General features: G+C 47.9%; 1 protein-coding gene across 1 annotated transcript in view; it reads right to left on the reverse strand.

Moving 5' to 3' along the window:
- The window catches only part of MICAL3 (microtubule associated monooxygenase, calponin and LIM domain containing 3), a 185428-nt gene that overhangs the window by 60757 nt on the left and 103292 nt on the right, over positions 1-21379 (reverse strand). Inside the window, exons 17-19 of the mRNA XM_069490679.1 lie at positions 13481-13667; positions 9473-9561; positions 8508-8595 (exon numbers count right to left, since the gene is read on the reverse strand). Coding sequence (XP_069346780.1) covers positions 8508-8595; positions 9473-9561; positions 13481-13667 — 364 coding nt within the window. The remainder of the gene's footprint in view (positions 1-8507; positions 8596-9472; positions 9562-13480; positions 13668-21379) is intronic.

A 21379-nucleotide genomic window follows, 5' to 3' on the forward strand; every position in this document is an offset into this window, starting at 1 on the left:
ACAACAAGGTCTTTCTCGATTCACAGTTTTGGAGAACAGAGAAACAAGAATAAACAGACATTATCCTGTTATAATCAATACCAGCTATTCCTTGGTTACCAGGCTGTGTTCAGTCTATGAAACCCATTATGGTTTTGCTTCTTAGAGATAAATCCTTCTCCCTAAGGTCCCATTAGAGTTTACCTAATCACACTTGCTAGTTCTCAGGTTTGAACTCTGAGCAACCAGCACATGCCAAGAAGCCTCCCCTCTCTGGAATTCACTTCCACAGTGTTCCTGGCTTTATTAACCTTGAAAGAACGTGAGCACCGCATGAAAACACATGTATTTAGGCCTTTGCCAGTAAAACAGCCTTAGTTTTGCCAAGTGTTTGCTGAGGACAATCAAAACCCACTAAGGCCCTGAGCTCTTCTGGTGCCCTTGGGTCCTTGCCTGGTGTTGGCCTTCCGTAGTTACTTTTATATTAAGGAGCATCTGTCACCAGAACAACTCTGGGCCCTTACCCTCTTAGCATGTTCACCTCTCTCAGGGAGCTGGTGCCGGCAGAGGCCCAGGAACATTGAGACCCCACGTGCAGGACAGCCCAGACCTCGCAGAAGGTGTCAGAATCAGAGAAGCAGGCGGCATTGGGTAGAGAGGCCTGGAGTTCTCCCGGCGACAAGGACAACGTAACATGAAATAATTACTAAAGGCCAATAGTTTCAGGCAAGGGTCTAAAAGAAGTCAGGCTGCACTAACTATGAAATAATAGTGACAAAGTGGGGAAAAATCCTGATATTTTACAGAATCAAAGAATAAGGAAATCAATCAGTCACTTAATAGTCACACTTGGGACAGTTTCATGTGATTAATGTACAATCACAACAAGCTGGGTAAGTACAGAAAGAAACAGAGGTAAAGAAAACACAAAAGGCCAGGGGCTGGGTACAGCGGCTCACACCTGTAATCCCAGCACCTTGGAAGGCCGAAGCTGGAGGATGGCTTAGAAGGAGTTTGAGACCAGCCTGAGCAACATAGTGAGACTTCGTCTCTATAACAAATAAAAAAACTAGCTGGGTGTGCTGGTGTGTGCCTATATTCCTAGTTACTTAGGAGGCTGAGGCAGGAGGATTGCTAGAGCCCAGGAGTTGAAGCTGCAGTGAGCTATGATTGTGCCACTGTACTCCAGCCTGGGCAACAGAGTGAGACCCTATCTCTAAAAAGAAGAAAAGTAAGGAAAAAAACCCACAAGAGGCCAATAAAAATTCTGACTCAATCTGTAAGGATTTTTCTAGTAATCATCTAGCATGGCTCCAAGAGCCGGAGCCCTGGACTCCCTTTCTGTTGAAAGGTATCCCAAAACTACCCCCTTCATACCAACAAGGGGCTTCTAAGAGGTGTGAGCTTTCTTCACGTTTTTGGAAACATTCTGACTGTATCTGTGCATACATCTCATTGTCTGGAGAAAAAGATCATCAGTGGCAAGGTTGGGTTTAGTTAGCCTGAGTTAGGGTTTAGATGTTGGTAGTGATTCAACCTCTTGCCCACTGTCGTTCTTGGAGACCCTTATGCAAGTACCTCAGAAATATTCAGAAAATGTTCATAAACTGCTTGTGCAAAGTGATGTGGAAGTTGGCCCACAGGAAGTAAAAGGGAGAAGGTGTTCACGTGACTGGCAAAACCTGGAAGTAATAGAAGGAGAGTCCCGTAGCCTGGAGGCCTGCCTCTCTTCCCAGGCCACAGAAGGTGCTTCCGCGCACAAGCCTGCCCCCGGCCCCGAGCGGGCAGGCGGTGAGTAGACAAGGGGCAATTGTAGAGACAGGGGTGCCAGCAGCAACACACACAGCTGAGGATTCTGAGTGGCGGTGACCTAACCCGGTGGGCGTGCCAGTCCGGCTTGTACCCTCATTTCATCATGACTAATCTACTTGTTGGCGCTTGCTGGATGCTTGGCTGGGTGAGGCAAGGTAAGGACTTGTTTTGGAGTCTCAAGGAGGTTTTAGAGCTTCTTGAAAGGGATCGGAATTTGAACAGGATTCTTTCTCAGGTCTCTGCCTGGCTGCTGCGTTTCAGAGAGCTCCACGTGGGTACTTTTCTTCTATTTGTACTGCAGGCAGGGATAATCGTGGGACTAGGATCCTAAAAAGCATCATCCTGCCCTATTTTTCCAGCGTGAAAATAGAGTGGCCCATTTTCATGGCCTGTTCTTCCGTGTCTGTGCCACAGCGTCCCTCTGAGGGAGTGTGTTAATTAGGGAAATTGCCAGGGAATTTATGAGAAAAAAAGAGAATGGATTTTAAAAAGTTTCAGGCCGGGCGCGGTGGCTCACGCCTGTAATCCTAGCACTCTGGGAGGCCGAGGTGGGCAGATCGTTTGAGCTCAGGAGTTCGAGACCAGCCTGAGCAAGAGCGAGACCCCATCTCTACTAAAAATAGAAAGAAATTATATGGACAGCTAAAAAATATATATAGAAAAAATTAGCCGGGCATGGTGGTGCATGCCTGTAGTCCCAGCTACTCGGGAGGCTGAGACAGGAGGATCACTTGAGCTCAGGAGTTTGAGGTTGCTGTGAGCTAGGCTGACGCCACGGCACTCACTCTAGCCTGGGCAACAAAGCGAGACTCTGTCTCAAAAAAAAAAAAAAAAAAAAAGAAGTTTCAGAAAGAAACTGAAGTCCATCCAAAGAGAATTCTCCAGGGTCTTCACAAAAGGCAGCAGAGAATCAGCTGGCTGTCCCACCTCCCTGTGAGACGCTTCGGACACTGTGCTAAATGACGGTGCTCCCCGCCCCCACAACTGCTGGGAGGTGGGAAGCAGCCGCAGCAAAGATTTACAGTCTGGAAACTCTATGCATGTATGTATCCTCCCTCATTATTGATCCTTGGTCAACTTATTAGTTGTCATTTATTGCAGCCCCCACATCCCAATGCTTTCTCTTCCTTCTGCGGGCACCAGGACAATGGCTGACCCTATCAGAGAAACAGGCACAAGAGGCTACAGACTTGGGGGGCTGGGATGAAGTCTGAACCAGCAATCTCTGATGAAGGTGAAGCAGATCGCAGTGTGACAGCAGGGCTATGAGCAACACATGGAGCAGACCCTCCCTGACAAGGGACTGTTATCTAGGATGCCAAGGAGAACCCAAGACTCTGCTGTTCTGCTCTATGGGGAAGCCCAAGACCTCTCTGAGTTCCAAGAGGTGCATGGAGGCCAGCAAGGCCTTTTAATATCAAAACACCCAGTTTCCCAGAGCTCAGCAGGAGCAGACTTGGCATCTACCACAGGGCCCTCTTTTGGCCCAGTTCAGCACCAGAGCTGGGCCTGTGCCCACTGTGGCTGGCATGCCAACACGGCAGAAGCAGCCACCACTGCTGAGGTTAGCAGCGTGTGTGTCAGAAGGGGATAGTCTGTTTTTTAATATAGGATGATCCCTCCAGGCTTTGAGGGGCCAAGTAGAATTGGGTATCCTAGCTCAGCGTCCAGGTCACAGCAAAGAGCATGAAAGAGACGTCAGATGGGGAGGAAACAGCAAGAACCTTCACCATCACCAGAAGCAAGGTCACCATGCCTGAGGGTATCCCTAGCAACAGCCTCAAGGCCGACGACAGACACATCCCTGGTCCCGTTCCCCTTAGCGGCCTGCTACAGTCAGAGAAACAGGAGGAAGGCACCGGCTATCCATGCCCATGCAGACCCAGCTCCACGTGGAATTTCTGCCCCTCCACCTGCCCGGCCCACAGACGACTCCTGCTGGCTGACCGCATGTGGGACCCCTGGGCACAGGTGACGTCTTTCTTGCTCTTCTCTACTTGCAGCTGCTGCAAAGCAAAACATCTTGCACCCTGCCAAAGCCCCTCGACAAGGGGCCCTTCCGTTAACAGGAGTTTCTGCATTAGGTACACACACCTGTTTCCCGTTTCCCCTCTATGCCTTCTTGCTGACTGCCCCAGGAGTGAGAGTCTGAGGCACAGCGGCTTTCCAGCCCGCTCCCGAGCCCTGCCTGAGTGTCCCCCTTTCCCACCCTGCAATCAGGAAGAGAGAAGAAAAAGAAAAACTCAGAAGCCTGAAGATTGTTTGGAATTTATTCTCTTAAATAAGAATATAACATTTGTTTAAAAAAAAAATTAAAAGCACAACACCTTGGTTTCACAGTAACGGCAAAAACAAAGTTACACAATTAAATTAAAAACTCACAAAGAAACACACCAAAAACTCACAACAGCACAGGTTAAAACAAGGGCAAAAATAAAGGCTGCGGGAAGGCCAGGCGTGGACGGGTGACGTGTTCCTTGGCACAGCTAGTCCTCCCCTGCTCTGGCTCCTCTGCACCAGTGCTGTGGGGATCTGGCCTGCTGCCGTCCCCTCCTGCCCCCACCCTAAGCTGCATGGCTCAGGAAGAAAGTAAACCCTTTAACTCACTGGTTAGATATTCAAGGCCATGGTGCGGCCCCTTAGGAGAGCCGAGGAATGTTCTACAGTACTGCAGAACACAGCTGAAGACACACTGAACACCCACAGACAGTGGAAAGCTGAAATAACTAACCCAGGAGAGCCAATATATATAAGCCTGAAGGCAAAACAGAAGGAGGTGGGGTGCCTGGTTCTCTGTGGTACCCCACTAGCAACAGACCCCTGCTTCCTCGTTTGCTCCTGGGTCAATTTCCTGAGGTTGGGTGTGTGCTGCTCATGTCCTGAGCACGCACCTCGAGGGCTCACCTCCACGGACATGCTGCCCTAAGGCCAACGTGTGCCCTCAACGTCCTGGCCAGAGCACAGGACGGCCAGGCACATGGTTCCCAGTGTTCAGCTCCCTCAGCCTCCGGAACCAAGGAACAAGAAGCTTTGGAAACAGCTTCATTATTATTATTATTATTATTGTTATTTAGAATACAATATATAAATAAATATTTACTCATATATGTGCAATCAGATCTATATACATATAAATGTGTACATATGTAGAAACATTCACACGTCATCATCAACTATGACTTGGGGTAGGGTTGGAGAGGTAAGCTGGATTGCAGAATTCTCTTTGCTCTATTGAAAGGTTTTCCAGAAATAACTACAAGGGAAGAGGACTTAGGAAGCAGTAAGAAGATTTCCTAACTTCCCTCTATCAGGCAGGAGGCTCCAGGTTGAACGAAATTCCTTATATGGCTTGGCTATTCTTCTACCTGCGTGGGAAATGCCTGCGTTTCCTAACGGCCCATTCAGGATCCAAACTATGGAGCCCAACGGCATCATGCAAGGGGGTCTGGGCACAAGGAGCAGGCAGCTGCCACTTGTGACCTGTGGCTTTTTAAGTTCACATAATCTTTTCCACGAGAGGACAGAAAACGACCGTGTTCCTTCCATCCTCTCTGTTACCTGCATCGTGAATGTTCATTCAGATGACGAACGCTCTGGGGGAAAAGCTCTTCTGTTCCCTTCCTGTTACACCTCACAGCCTCTATGCTTCATTTTTGGTTATCAACTATCTGAGATAAAAAGAGGATCCCTCTGGGTAAAAAAGAATCCAAAAAACCTGCAACTGAGGATCTCACATCCAAGGGAAAACAAGCCCATTTGGGGTTTTTCTTTGCCTTACTGTTGTCCAAACTGTTTCTAAAGTCATGGCAGGTGCTATCAGGTCAGGGTGAGAAAGTCTGTGCCAGGGCCACTAATCTGCAGTGGTAAGTAGAAGCTTGGAAACAAAGCATTTACAAATTTGAGAACAAAAAAGAGGATTTCTATATTAAAAGCACATTACAAACAAAAATACCATAAACAATGTATCCCAGACACTAAATTAGGCAGCAGTTACAGATTAGGTTACCAGAGAAAGACAAGACTTTAAAGCAGGCCTAGAGTGGGTTCTTTGAACTTGTGGGTTGTATTTGGGTTATTTTTTTTCTTTTTTGCAATAGCAAGAATTTTGGCATAAGGGGCAAAGAACGTAAGGGAGAAACGCCACGAAAGAAAGACGAGGCACAGAGCAAACGCACAGCAGGGCCCAATGCTGCCGCAAGCGCAGCTTCCCCAGCTCCTCCTGCTGAGGGATGTGGATCTAGAGAGGATGGGCGCATCATACACGACACAGTCAAGTTCATTCATTGATCGCCTTTTCTGGTGTCCAGTGAGGAGACCTACCAGATCTTGGTTAATAACTGCTCTCTGCACGTATTCTGGACCCTGGGAATACCTGAGCTTTTCTGAAGCTTTTCAGAAGGAAATTCTAGTTAAGTAACCAAGGCTTCAGTTTAGGATTTAAAGAAGAAAATGTCTATCACACGATAAAAAGAAATCTATTTCATGCCAACTTACAAAATACCACCCACAATTCTGTTCCTTTTCTACAGATGCTAGCAAAATGAGTCAGCTCCAGTGCTTTGGAGCATATTAAGGACTCAGAGCTCTAATGTCCAAAAGGTGAGGCCTCCAGAGGAGGACACTAACAGCAGTCCATCAGCCCTAAGCTCTCTTGCCTTCCCTTGCCTAGCAGGACCTTAAACTAGGGAGACAGTGCCTGCTTCATTCACCTTAAGGGTTCAAGCTGCAACTCCTTTGGGACACTATATGGAACCCCCTGTGCTATACCAGGCCAGTCACCACCAAACCAAGAACCATGGGGACTGAGATGTCCTCACGGCTTTCTTTCTTGGTTGTTTTGATTCTTTAACCACATAGTCAACTCTCATCTTCTCTCCCTGCTTTGTAGAACATTCTCCTCTCTAAGGAACCCTATTTCTTTAGAACTCCTAAAAACCTGAAATCCATTATACCTTCAATTAGACAGTAAGAATGGCAACCTGAACCAGATGGGAAAGTGAGCAAACCTGGCTTGTTCAGGAACAATCTGAACTTCATCGTGTTTAACTCTTTTTAAAGAATGTTCTGTACTCCATACCCAAACGGAGAGTTTAAGTTCTTTGAGTTGTTTTACTGAGTAGTCAGGTTCCTTGAAAAATCCATTTCTGCTGGAATAAGGCCTGGACTAATAAGGTGGTGCTCTCCCCTGATCAAATGCACATTCTACAACATAGAGCCAAAGTCTCTGTCTAGAACCCTTTGGTTATTTTTCTCTGCCAGCGATTCCCCCAATGCTCTGAAAGTGTTGACTGCAAAGAGCTGTCAGCACTTCATAAGAAACATTATGAAGATCTTTAAGACTGTAGAAGCTTTAAAAGTTATTCATGGCTTAAACATGGCTATAAAATGCTGGTCCCAACTGCAGGGCATTAAAAATCAGATTATAGTAAGGGCACATGTAGCAGAAGCCGAGTTCACCTACCTCGGCTGGGGTTTGCTGCATCAGCCTCCAGATCACTGCACCCTGGCTGTACCGCCCAGCCTCTGGGCAGTTCTCCCTCTCCCAGAACGAGCACCACAGGGCTGACATTAACCAGCTCTTACAAATGGGAAAAGATGCAACTCTGAGAACCTCTCTGCGAAGGCCAAGGGGATAATTCTTCCCATTTCCCATCATGGAAATTCCACTACCAACTCCTCGTTGGTTTCTGACATTGGCTGATAATCTTGAATTTTTACATGAGTTTGTAAATGGTTGCTTGAGATATATTTGTTTTAAGCCAGAGGAAAGTGTGACAGACAGACATTGTGGCCCTGCTGAATTGCTCTCTCACCTGCACAGCAACTGAGGAGGAGTCAGGGCCACAGCGGTTTGTGGGCTGTGGACACATCTCAAGGGCTGGTTTTACAGGGAGCCCAAAGAGGCCATTTTAAGGAAAAAAGAAACACAATTCTTCCCACAGGCCTTGTGCCCATGAGCTCTCCTGGTCCTGCCCCACTATGTGTGTTCTAAGTGTGTTTTTAGAGGTAGAGATGGTGTCATTCACCTCCTGACAAAAGAAAGTGGTAATGGAAGTGGGACAAATTAGAGCTTGATCCTCATTAGAAGTTCGAATGCCCCAGACTGGTCAGGGGTCATGTCTTTTAAGGGTCCAGGTCAAACAGAAGAGCAGTGACAGCTCATCCAAACTCCTCAGTATGGAGTGGGATGCAAGAACTTCAAGTTCAAGTGAAGGCAAATCCAGACCGTGGGGCCTTAACCATCACAACTCCACACCCTGTTTCAAAGGAGTCTAAAAACAAGGACGACATGAAGGCCTGGCAACTCCGGACACCCACCTGGGTCAGAGGCAAGGGCAGCATGTTCTGAATTCCTATTTGCCTACATGGGATTTGGACCAGCCACCCTGATGTGTGTGATGGATGTGGGATGGGGTGACAGGGACAGTACATGACCCACAGCTTGCGCGATGCCGCTTACCAGATGGACCTTCACTGGCTCACAGTCTGCCAGTGGAACTCCCCTCCGATTTGTACCAGCACCTCCGACAGGCCATAGAGAAAGGGGACTCCAAATGCAAGCAGCTGGCACATGAAAAAGGAGTCCAAAGGGTTTTGGGCCACTTGATGCCCAATTGAAGAAATGTTGCTTTGGAGGTGCTGGCTCATCCCCTTGGCCTTGTCACAGAGGCCGAGGGAGTGACGCACCACCCAGCCAAACAAGGAAGTGAGGCTACCTGGGGTTCTCTCAGCCGAGCTGGCCACGGTGCTGGCCCGTCCATTTGCATCTGCAGTGGGGCCATCCTGCAGGGGTCCTTTGGCCTCCTAAGAAAGTCCATAAGAAAAACAGTGACTCTGACTGAAGCACCCAATTCTCAGGCCGCAGCGACAATGTGATGGGCTGGTTTGTCTCTGCTGATCTTATCGGGCAACCCAGAGCTGTATTCTTCACACAGTGTAAGTCTTTCTTTAAAAAAAACACCAGGACAGACTCCCCATGGAGGTCATCAGGAGTCAGAGTCTAGATCCTGTGAAGTGTACCCCTTATGGGCAGCCTCTAAAGGAGGCCTGAGTTAGCTGTGTGCTGACAAGGTGACACTGGGTGGTAAAGGGCTTACTAGCCTCAACTGACAGACAGGTAGAATGCCACTCTCAATTAAAAAAAAAAAAGTAAGAAAGAAGCAACTTCTCAGATAAGTAACTCACAAAATAAGGTAATGCAAGGAGCTGGTGGGCTGGGGACGAGCACTTGCTCCCACCTGCCCCCAGACCCTGGGGTGGGGCTGCCAAGGAACAGGAGAGCTCCTCCTCACACTGCCTCTTTTCCACCACTGCCTTCCTTCAAAAATGAAAAATGAGTAGGCAGTTACCCTCAACAGCAGGGTATCCTCTCAGGGAGATGCTCATTTACAAAGGCAAACATCTTTAACGTGCAGAGAGCAGAAGGGAGGGTCTGCATAATCTCTCAAGCCCAGCTCAGGTGGCAGATGCAACATCACCTTAGTGAAGTGCAACAGTAGAGCATACTTCACAAGCTGGTTCCCTCCCCAAACTGGACCGTAACCGTGTCTCAGGCCCTCGCCTCACAGGACAGCAGGGCTGCAGGGGCCACCCGCAGGCCCCGCTGAGGCGCAGCTGGCCCGCGGCCACACTGCACTGGCGCCCACCACTTCTCCCCACTTACGGGATGGACCACCATTACCTTTCCAGACAGAGCAGCCACCGCCGGTCTCTTCCTCTGTGCGTAGCCAGAGAGTCGGTAACAGTAGTGTGGTTTACAGTAGAATTTACCTGCAGATGACAGAAGCAGGGGACAAGGGAGTGAGCCAGACTCAGTGACTCTGAACACAACCCCGAGTCTCAGTCCCTCCTATCCCTCTCCTCTAGCCACAGCAGGCCGTCAGCCTGCCCAGCCTCTCGTCCAGGGAGGCTGGCCCTTTCCTTCCCTGTAAACTTTGATTACAGCTCTCCTGCCCCCTTGCCTCAAGGTTGGGGTGAGGGGGTCTTTTCCTTTAGGAATGTGAAGGCCATTGAGCTGTCACCCAATCAGTGCCCAGAGCAGAGATGTGAGGCTTGCAGGGCAGGGCCAGCGGACAAAGTGGCAGTGTGTGCAGAACAAAGATGTGGTCACATGAAAAATGGGGAGGAGCATTTCTGGGGAAACCAAGGATGAATACAAGTGTGGGTGGAGGCGTGAAGCCTGCAGGGGTGGGCACTGCTGGGCATCAGCTCTGCTACTCACCCTCCTGCACCCACACACCCCTTCCTTCCCTACCCACGAGCCAGCATGGGGGCAACTGCAGGCTGTGACCACCACCCCGACTCCGGCCCCTGAGGATCAGGGTCAACATTCAAAACCAACACAAAACAAAACCAAAAAATCCTGTAATAGACTATGAGTAGAATGGAACAGAATAAAAACCAGAGCATACTATGGCATAATTAGAGTTAAATATTATTTCTTAGCACTCTCAACTACGTCTACATGTGTTTACTGGGTCCTACTCGGGGTGGACCAGTCTGAAAACTGACTGAATAAGAAAGTCTGAACAACACTGTCTTGGCTTTTCCCATGACACTGGTAGTGGAATTAACTCACAAAGTCATTTTTTTCTGACTCCTTCTTTACATTAAATGATTACAGAAACTGTTGAAACAGGAGTAATTCCCATTTCATCCTTCTCATTTGTGGAGAGTACTCCTTAGACAAATGAGCTTTCTTGATCTCAAGTTAAAATAAGGAGACCAAAAACAGCCAAAGAAAGTAAAGATGAGATGGTATTCTTCCTTCTTCCTTTTCCTCCTTCACCTGGTGATCTGATTCTTTCTTTCTTTTTTCCTTCAAAGTAACTGGCTTGCTTTGTCTCACCCGAACTTCCCCTCCCATGCTGAATAAATCTATTAGAAAGATAAAATTTATTGAATTCCATAGATTTTAAATAATATTCACAAAACATAGTATATTTTCCCAAACAGAATTTTCCACTACCTATTGGCACTTAACCAGGACTCAGAGACACTACATCTGTAGTCAGGAACACTTGGTGGCCAAACTCAATCTTCTTGTTTCTTATGAGGGGAGTCGAGACACGGGTTATTATTTTCAGCTTGGCCACAGTTTCCTTTTACGATCTGTAATAAACCACTCTGCTTTTCTGAATTTTGGCCACCAATAAACAGGCCAAGATAAAATATATTATTAGTACTTGAATCACGTTATGACTTCTTTTGGTCTGTTTGTTACCTCCTCCATGGGATTCTGATGGGGGGCTATCAACCACGTGCCTTGACCCAGCCCAGAAGTGGACACACATAATCCAGGCTGGTCAATCCCTGTGCTGATGTGATTTTAGTCACATGCCAGTGACTAAAATCAGCCTGACCAGAGCCATTCTGGGGGGTTATTATGGCTGATGAGGGAGAAGGGCAGCCCTTTTCTGGAGACTGCTATCTGGAAGGAAGATACATGAATCTAATGCTTAAAATTCAATCTGACTTGAGCTTTTTCAACTTGTAACCAAGAATCCTGTTTATTACATTATCAGAAATATAATGTTATTTATACTTTCATTCCTTTCTTCTACTTTTTTCCCCTGCATTAATTTGTTTTATGAGCTTTTTTTCTGCTAAAGTAGAATCCAAGATTTTTTTTTTTTTTGGTGAGACAAGAGTCTTGCTCTGTTGCCAGGGTGGGCTAGAGTGCCCTGGCATTAACATAGCTCACTGCAACCTCAGACTCCTGGGCTCAAGCGATCCTCCTGCCTCAGCCTCCCGAGTAGCTGGGACTACAGGCTCATGCTACCACACCTGGCTAATTTTAAAATTTTTAATAGAGACGGGGTCTCACTCTTGCTCAGGCTGGTCTCAACCCCCAAGCTCAAGGGATCCTCCCACCTTGGCCTCTCGGAGTGCTAGGATTACAGGCATGAGCCACTATGCCAGCCACAATCCCAGCTCTTAAAATACAACTCAATTGAATTCAACTGAGTCCTCACTGAACCCTGTGCTGGTATCCTAAATTAACAAAGAAAAGAGGTTTAAGTTTTAGAAACAAATTCTAAAAGCCTAATACCAAAGGAAATTTCCCCTCAAAATTCCAGAAAATTATTTTTTCTAGAAAGGCAGCACAACATGATACAAGTGGCATGAGCTCTGAAATCAGATCTCAGTTCAAATACTGTCTCAACCACTCAAGAGTGGTCTGAACTATTTAGCCCTTGGGCACATTTCCTCGTACAGAAATGAACATATACCAACCTCCTAGGCTGAGAAAATTACACAGATATCACGTGTCATGTAGTATAGGTACTCGATTAATTTATCTCCTCATACCCCTTCTCGAACTCAACTTGATGGCACTTTTTGCTATTTGGATTAAAAAAATAAAAAGCTAATTTCTATCTAACATTTATCATATGCTAGACACTACTTTAATCACCACCCAAAGAAGACAGGCACTGATCCACAGAGAAAGGCTGAGCAACCTGCCCAGCGTGCCCAGAGTGAGTAAACCTCCGAGGCAAGATGTGAACCTCGGAAGCTGGCTCCAGAGCCTACACTTCTAGCCACTACGCTATCATGCCTATCTCAGACACACTAATGTTATAAATTACAGATTATGGGTGGCTCAGTTGAGTGACTGATTTTCAATGGTCTAAAGTAAAGAATCTTGATAATTAAATATGGGAGTGACTGGAAAAGGGAACTGGGGAAGACAGACTGCTACAGGGCAAGCCTAAGGTAAATGGGACATTCATTCATTCACCATCTTACTGACGCCACGATGGGACAGGTTCCAGTCTAGACACTGAGAGTCTTCCAGGCGAGAAGAAAGACAAGATCTCTGCCTGGATGGAGCAGATGACATGAGTAAGTATCAGACAGCAGTGACCACAGTATGGAGACTAAACAGGTGGCGTGTCTCTCCGGGGAGGGAACTCAGTAAGACTGTCTCTCACGAAGCCCCTTCAGGATCCTGTAGGAACAGGTGCAGGAGCCATGAGTGCAGGTTCCTTTCATGGTGGGCCAGCCTGCCTCTGCCCACCAGACTCTGTCATCTGCGGGCATGATTCACTACCTTCTACCCTATCAGTCTTTCCACTGTAAAAACCAGTAAATGTCACTAAAGACCAGGCCTGAACACCACAGCAAAGTAGATTCAGGCTCTGTGAAATGAGCTCTCAAAGCATCAGATACAGGATGGTGAGATGCTTATGCCAGAGAAGGGTGGTAACACCAGGCATACTGCACTTGTCTCCAGGAGGCAGATGTCTGAAAATCAGGGGCCTGGGATCTAGTTTTAATTTATGGTCGTCAACCTTAGGCAAGAAATGTGACTTCTACAGAGCTGTGATTCCCCTCCTATAAAGCCCAGAACTTATCCTCATTGTGTCCCTTTTATCTCAAGATCCCACCATGAAGTCAGAGAGCAAGTGAGCATCTGTGAAGTCAGAGAAATGATATAGGCAAATGCATGCCATTCTCATTACCATCACTGCTGGGTAATGCTATGATACAGCCTGGTGACTTTGGGAAATTAATTAGAGAAAAAACAAAGGATGGAAGGAGATGGATGGGAAGGGTTGAAGGAGGTAGAATGAAAAAAATGCACACAGGGAATGCAGCAAGGGGTCCTAAGGTCCCCAGCTCAAATGCACAGAGTGCCTCAGGCACTGTTTCTAAGTATGGCCTGAAGAGCAAGCCACCTCACCGTCCTCGATGTCATAGGCGTAGGCCGAGAGGCGCAGGGTGGTAGCGCAGTACTCGCACTTGAAGCAGCTCCGGTGGAAGAACTTGCCCTCGGCACTCAGCCTCTCCATCACGTAGACCCGCTTCTGACAGAAATAGCACGTGTCGCTGCCTCCCAGGTTCTGCGGGAACTCCTTCTTCATGGAGCCCTGGAGGAGTGGGGAGGGGAGCGGAGGGAGGGGCGCCTCAGGGCAGTGCCTCTCGGGCCCACCCCCACAGGCGCAGCCCTCTGTAGGTGACGCTGACCCTAAGTGACCCTGTTCCCTGGCAGACCGTGAGTGTTAAATGGCTGCAGTTTACTTTGCTCTTGGCTTTCCCAAAGAGCAGTGGCACCACTGCAGGAGCTGCAGCCCACGTGCCGCCGGAGACACCAGCACAAGGTGGCTTCAGTGTTAACCAACAACCAAGAGAAAACCTAAGTTAATTTGCTTCCGGTGAAAGATCCAAGATTACAGAATATCAGAGCCATGAAACCAAATTATTTTGACAGAATTCTGTTCTGAGGGTTGTATACACACACACACACACACATTCAGTGTTCACACGGTTCTACACATACATATGGGTCCCCTGGACTCTAGATTGATCACTTTTCCATACAACTTTCTAAACAACTATGGCAGTCCTAGAAATTCAATTATCAAAATTCAGACAACTGTCAAAAAAATTACCACATGGCATATATTGACCACTCAGAACACACCAGGCTTATTTACCATAGCTGTGTTATGTCTAGCTAGGCAGTGCCCTGAGACATCTCTTACCAGTTCCTTCTTGTCTAGAAGGGCTTTGGGCTGCTCTTTCCTTTGAAGCTGATTGGCTATCTGCTCAGCCAATGAGCTCACTCCGCCCGTGTACATCTTTATATACTTCTATTGGTTGGAGATTATAAAATGACCAGAATGAAGGCAAATGAGAAGGAAAAAAAATAAATAAATTAAGAAGACAGTGAAAAAAATCTTAGAAAGGTATAAGATGAACGAATATAAGGTGCAGCAGCAAACCATGCCAACAGAGTGCTCACAAGCAGGCAAACTGGGTGGTAAGAAAAACACCGTGTCAGTGCCACACAGAGGCACCAGCATGTGTGGGAACAGCAGCTGCAGGGAAAAGTGTCTTCCTTAGGAGAGAACGTGGTCTTTCATGTCTTTGTGGAATATACAGTTCCAGCAGGTCGGGGGTGGGGGTAGGAAGACAGGATGGATGCAAACAGAGAAGAAAGAAGGGCCCATACCCTGGTGACTCGGATTACATTCAAAGAATTCAAGAAGAACAAGCCCCATGCAAACAGCGGATACCCAGACTGACCACATGTTTCAAGGTATGGGAGAGGGCTTGGGAAGTTATTTCCTCATTTAGAAAGAAACTAGGCTCATTCTTGCAAAGGCTGACTTTCCACTTGGGTAACAGATGGCACTAGCTCTAGTATTACCTGTAATAATCTTCTTCCTCATTGTTAACACCTGATCACGACACATGTCATATGCAGCAACATTCCCAGGCTTTACTGGAAGGAGCCTTCTCAGCCGATTCTCTCTACTGATCTTTAATATGGGTTTGAGTGCAGCACTGAGGCTCCTGTGATCCACCCAGGTGCTAAGGTCAAAGCTTGGACAAGTTAAACATGAGCTACGGTCACGTAGACAAGTTGCTCACAATTAGTCCTGGGAAGTCAGAACCTATTTCTAGTCTAGGAGGGACTTTTTTCTTTTCTTTTCTTTTTTTTTTTTTTTTTTTTAGAGACAGGGTCTCTGTTGCCCTGGCTAGAGTACAGTGGTATCATCACAGCTCACTGCAATCTTGAACTCAAGTAATCTTCCTGCCTCAATCTCCTGAGTAGCTAGGACTACAGGAATGCGTCACCACACTTCACTAGTTTTTTTATTTTTTGTGCAGACAGGGTCTTGCCATGTTGCTCAGGCTGGTCCTGAACTCCCCGCCTCGGCCTCCCAAAGTACTAGGATTACAGTGTGAGCCACTGCACCTGGTCTATTTTAATAGGTTGAAAAAAGACAAAAGACAAAAAAAATCCAACCAACTCAATCCTCTTTCTGGCAATGCGGAAGAAATAACAAGAGAAACGGTGCACATTTCACCATGAGTCATCGGCTCATGCCCAGGCTGGGTGTCCTAGGCAGCCAACCTTGAGCCTGTCCCCAGGAAGAAGTCCTTTAGAGACTCCACGCCCAGGTTACCTTTCCACATGGAGATGACCATGGCACCTACTACATGTGTGCTCCTCTCAAGAACTTTATGGAATAAGGGTGACCTTCGTGGAATAAGAACTTTGTGCTCCCTGCCAAGTCGGAGTGACTCTGACTCTGATTCTGACTCAGACCCGCACTAGGGGCAGTTACCCTGGCAGTGCCAACAGCCCCCTCAGGGTAGGGCTCGAATGGACAAACATATAAGAGAATCACAGCCTTGAACGACAGCAGGGCCTAGCGGGGCAGGGACAGACAGAAGTACTCTGAGGGGAGCCGATGCTATGTAAATATGGGAACAGACGCACAAGTGAGAAAACTATTCTCGTCTGGCTCAGCTCAGGCTCAGCTGGAACTAAGGAATCAATTATATATTTTTCAACTCAAAAATAAGGAGATTTCCAAGGATTGGTGCCATTTGCCAATTAACTTCACAGATTATGCCTATTAGTGGTTGAGAAAAACAGGTGGCTCTTAGATCCAGGCCTTTAGATTAGGGACATTAAAGAAGCTTAGGCTTGGAACAGACACACACCAGGCAAAGCTGAGCAGGGAATTTAATAGCTGGCACCGAGGGAGCAGAAAATTGCATTTCTTTCATTCTGCAGCAGATAAGTGAGAGTGTGGACCAGACCTCAAGTATGAGGCTAGGGCAGTGAGCAAGCCCCGGGCCCTCACTGCTCAGCCAGGACCGGTCCCTCCCGACCAGAACAGCCCCAGGCTACAAAGGCATTTGTCACATTCAATTCCCAGAGATGTGGTAACACTGACAAGGGAGGTGAAGACTCAGGAAAAGCAGATGGTTTCCTTCTTCCCACTCTTAAAACATAGTCAAAATGTAGCAGTCGCTGCACTTATACTGTTGCACACCACCCACCCACACCCACCCACACCTACACCCCGCGTGGTCTGGTACTGGCTCAAGAACGGGAAATAAACAGGACAAAAAGCCCCTCCAATCTCTCTATAAACTCCTCTACAGCTGGATCAGCGCCATTGTGGGCAAAAGCAGGGTTCATTCCTCAAATGATTGCAAGTCAAGAGGCACCCAGAATACTGCACATTCACTACTCCATTTAAGAGATTTAATTACGCCATGGTTCATATTTTATAACACATGATTACGAAGACATTCAAAGTTAGAAAAGCCAATGGCTGAAAAATGCTCATTATTATTTAACATAGTTAAAATATGATCAAAGTGGGTTTACTCGGACAGAATCTGACGTGTTAAAACACAGTTCAATGAAAGCCAGCAGCCTCTTTAGCTGAGGTGTGTGCACACAGGCCTCACACGCAAAACAGACACACGCATATTGGCTTCCTGAAGAGACAGGCCAAAGTTCAGAACTCCACAGCCCACTCAGGGCAGATGACATTTGTGAGAGTGAAGTGAGCAGAGGCTGCAGAGGGAAGAGGTTTGCCAAGGCCCAGGCCATGCTACCTGTCGGAGGGAGTCGGAGGAGGGAGAGGCGGGGCGGGAGGAACGGAGGCTAAGAGAAAGCTCCCACTGGTCGACAAAAAATCGACGAGGAGGTTCAGGCTCTGGCTATAAAATACAAGATGGAGAAAAAAAAAAATCAAAGGAAAGGTTAAATTAAAAGTCACACACTGACCCAAACATAAGCATGAGCACCTCATTCAGGCTTCCATTGTGCTTTTAACTTGCCCCTCCCTAAGGCTTACAGTGGAGTGTGCTCTGGAATAGGGACCTGCAGCTGTGAGCCACCCAGCAAAGCCTCACCCTGTCTTGCCTGGTATTCTTACTCCAGTGACCCTCTAAAGTGGGTAACGCTGCCAGCCAGGAGGTGGGAAGCACAGTGGTGTCCCTGCTAACACACACACTCTCTGTGCTCTGCAGAGAGCCCTCTCCCTGGCCTGAGCCAGGATTTCTCCCAGCCAAACAGACTGTACCACCGCCCTATCACTCCATTCGTCTCACAAGGAGCAGCGGTAGAGACAGCAAATCCAGAGCGAAGCGTGCTTCTTCTGCATAAAGGCCAGGAGTGTGGCATCTCTTCCCTCTACTGCTAGTGATCAGAGAAGCTCTGCTTGCCAAGGAGCCAGCTGAATCCCGAGCAATGATCAGTAGAAAAGACCTGAACTCCCAAGTCCTCTACAGGCTGCACACAGCAAGTGTAGCAAAAGCAGGCGAGGGTCTTCCTCAGTGGCGGTCCCATGCAGCCACGCACTCTCCAGTCCCAGAGAGCAAGGTGGCTGAAGGCTTTGGCAAGCAGTAACTGCTTAGATTCCCACCAGGTTCAGAGCGAACTATCTTTAGGGTGGCAGGGACAGAGTTACGGTCATGGCACTAAGAAGCCCTCTGCTCTTCCAGCTCCCAGCAGATCCGTCACACCCCCTACTCAGCTGCTCTCCCTTCACAGCTCCGTGGTGTGTCAACATGCAGAGGCAGTTACCTGGTGCCTTGCAAGCCTCTGCTCCAGACACTCGGCCAGCCCACTGGCCCTGAGCTCAGCCCTTGGGGAGCAGTCAACAACACAGGCCCCAAGGGGGGGGGTGGGGCTGGGGAAGATCTGTGTAGAAGAGCACCACCCACCAAAAGGAAGCAAGAAGGAAGACTGAGCATCCCCCTGGGGTGATGGAGCAGTCAGAGCTAATGCGAGAAGTGGGGGACTGGGGACAGCGTAGGGTGGAGGGAACAGGCATGTGCACAGGCAAGGCCATGGAGTAGTGGAGGGAGGGTCCTGGAAAGCAACATAAACAATGTCCCTCAAAAGTATCCAGCCCTGCACCGGGAATCCAGAAACCAGCTCACAGGGAAAAGGTAAGAAACTCCCTGCAATCCCTATTGCCGCCTAAGCTCAAAGCCCTACCATTCCCCTCCGCACTGCAGCCCTAGACGACTTCAAATTGTTTCTCCATGCCAATGTCTCCTTCTATTCCACGTACTTCCTCCTTTCTTCTTTTAGGCATTGTTTCATTTAAAATCATCAGCACCTCATTGAATATACATTCCCCAAAATGTAGAGCACTATCCTGCTCAATGAAAATGCCTACTGTCCTTTTTGAGAGGGATACGGCCTAGGGAGAAGGGAGGAAGAGGCCGGGCACATTCAGCACCATGGGAAAGAGCAGCCCCAACAAGGGGGAGCACAGTGGGGCAGGGCCCCCCCCTCCACCGCCACCCCGTTCTCCCCTCCCTGACCCAGCCCCCGACCCTGGCAGCACACGGACTGCCTATTGCTAGCTTGGGCACGGGGCACAGGAAGACAATGCTCGGACTAGTTTCCTAATGGGTCTGGTGAGTGACCTAATTTACTGCTTGCCCATAACGGTATTTCTCAGATAGCAAAGGCAGAAAAGGAGGTAAAAATAAAAGGCTTATGTGAGATTAACAACTAGATATAATTCCTTACCCTAGCTGCAGGCTATCCCCACTCTGAGATCTTCTTTAAAGATAGGAATAATAACAACAAAAGTTTAATAAAATAAAGAGCCTCTTTAATGGAGCATCTCTGCCATTTATCAAATTATATGATGGCTACTTACAATTAGTAATTTCCCCCCTTAGTTGTTCAGAAAAGACTAGCTAAAGCTTTTCATTATATACCCCCACCCTGTCATCGCCTTCCTTCCCCTCAATCTCCTCATACGTGAAAAATCCCCACACTGGTAAGAGCTTCGGCTCTCTTAGGATTTCCACATCACGATCCATGACTATCAAATGCCACTGCTTATTGACCTAGACCCGTCCCCTAAGAAGCTGTGCCAGGCAGTCCAACGCTCTTCTACCACTGGCACATATTTTGGGGGCAGAGATAGTACAGTCTCGGAATTCGAAAGGTGGGCAGAGATGGGAAGTCATGAGGCCCTTTATAACAACACACACACTTAGGACCAGCATCCACCTGAATGCCGGGCAGGTGAATGCTCTATAGTGAACGCTGCTTGCAGGGGTCAACATTGCTAGCAAAAAGAATTCTGGCGCTTGGCTGGGTGATAAGAACGTGCAAAAAGCAAGGGGAAAGGGGGCTATCCCCCGTGTCGCCTTCCCTCTGCACACCCCCACCCCCTCACGCGTGCCCCATCTGCTTGGCTCTCAGCATCCCATGCCATGGGTTCATGCTCTTTTACCCTGTCATGACGGGGACTCTGCTTGCCACGGTTGTCAGCATCAAGATCCCTGTATGTCTGTTGGCAACAAAGTAGAAACTTAAGCTCCATCCAAATGCTCTATTTGGACCTACTAAGCGACAGTGAAAAATTCAGGGCCAGAAATCCAGAGTTCATTTCAACACATATCCCTGCCCCCACCCACCCCCACCCCACATAACCATAATCTCATCTATGTCAAGCCCCATGACCCAAGGACGGCTGTCTGCACAGCCAATCTGCCCACCTGGTCAGCTCATACATAAAGAACCACGGTTAGTACAAAGGTGGAACGAACATACTTCTTTCACATAGTGGCATAAGATCAGAGGTGTTAAGTGGAAGGTTTAGAAAAAGAGTCAGGTTAAAAGGGTGAAGCTTTCCACAGCGAGACACTAGAAAGGAAAGGCGGGGAGATGGAAACTGGTAGAACAAATGACCATTACAGCAGTCCAGAGGAAATTGCAGGCTGGGGAGTGGTCCCTGAACAGGAACACAGGACCGAAGCATAACTTATTCAAGGGAGCAGTGAAAAAAGACTGGAAGTGTTTCGAGCTGACAGGAATATGTAGGTCAGAGATGAAATTCATAGGCACACAGCTGCCTCGCTGATCTGACGAAACCACTCACACGGCAATCACGGGAACGAGGAAGACCACTCTCATCACTCTTTGGAGAACTAAGGGTTCACCTTACAGCCACGTACGGCTGGAAAAACCGATCCGAAGCTTCTGGTGTGGCTACTCTTATCCACTGTCTCTGTAGGCGGGATGAGGCCAGAGCACAGGCTCCAGGGTCACATGACCCAGGTTCAAGTCTGGCTCCATTACTTGCTGTGTGGCCTCATACAAATTACTTGGCTTCTCTACCCTATGCCTCAGTCTCCTCATCTGTAAAATGGAGATAATAATAGTACCTGCCTCCCAGTGTTGTGAGAATTGGTTGGTATAATACATGAAAATACATGAAAAGAACTTAGATTACTGCCTGGGTCATAGTAAATGCTCCTGTTTGTTAGCTCTTATTTAGAGGCCTGGCACAGTGCACTTACTAAGCCTATCATGGCTCAGTTCTTAGACCCAGGGACACAGGTTGGGCCTTTAAAATCAGACATGTTATTAGTGGCCACCTTTTAAAAAGGCCACCTTAGTTGAGAAAATGTCTTTTTATAGCTCTTGCCCTCGAAATTATTAACATTTTATTTTAGAGGAATATACTACAAAGGTCACCCAAAGCCATTCTATAAATACACTTTATATAAGTGTGCCTGCCACAAATGGACCCTTGCTGACCTCATTAACCACGTCTGTGGTGGACCACTCTATAAGCAGTTCTTGAATGATCTGCCTGGAGGGTGAGTGGCGTGAACGGGGAGGGGCTGGATGAGCAAGGGGCAGGGCGCTCAGAACCAGAAGGGCCAAAACGCATGCAGTAAACCCCCGTGAGAGCTCCCAAACGCCCATGTTAACCACACCTCTTTGGGCAGCAAGAGAAAAATGGCCAGCCTTACAGGGGGTTTTAGAAAAATGTGTTGCTCTTGGAGC

The sequence above is a fragment of the Eulemur rufifrons genome, chromosome 16 (assembly GCF_041146395.1).
Source record: "Eulemur rufifrons isolate Redbay chromosome 16, OSU_ERuf_1, whole genome shotgun sequence".
Classification (NCBI taxonomy): Eukaryota; Metazoa; Chordata; class Mammalia; order Primates; family Lemuridae; genus Eulemur; species Eulemur rufifrons.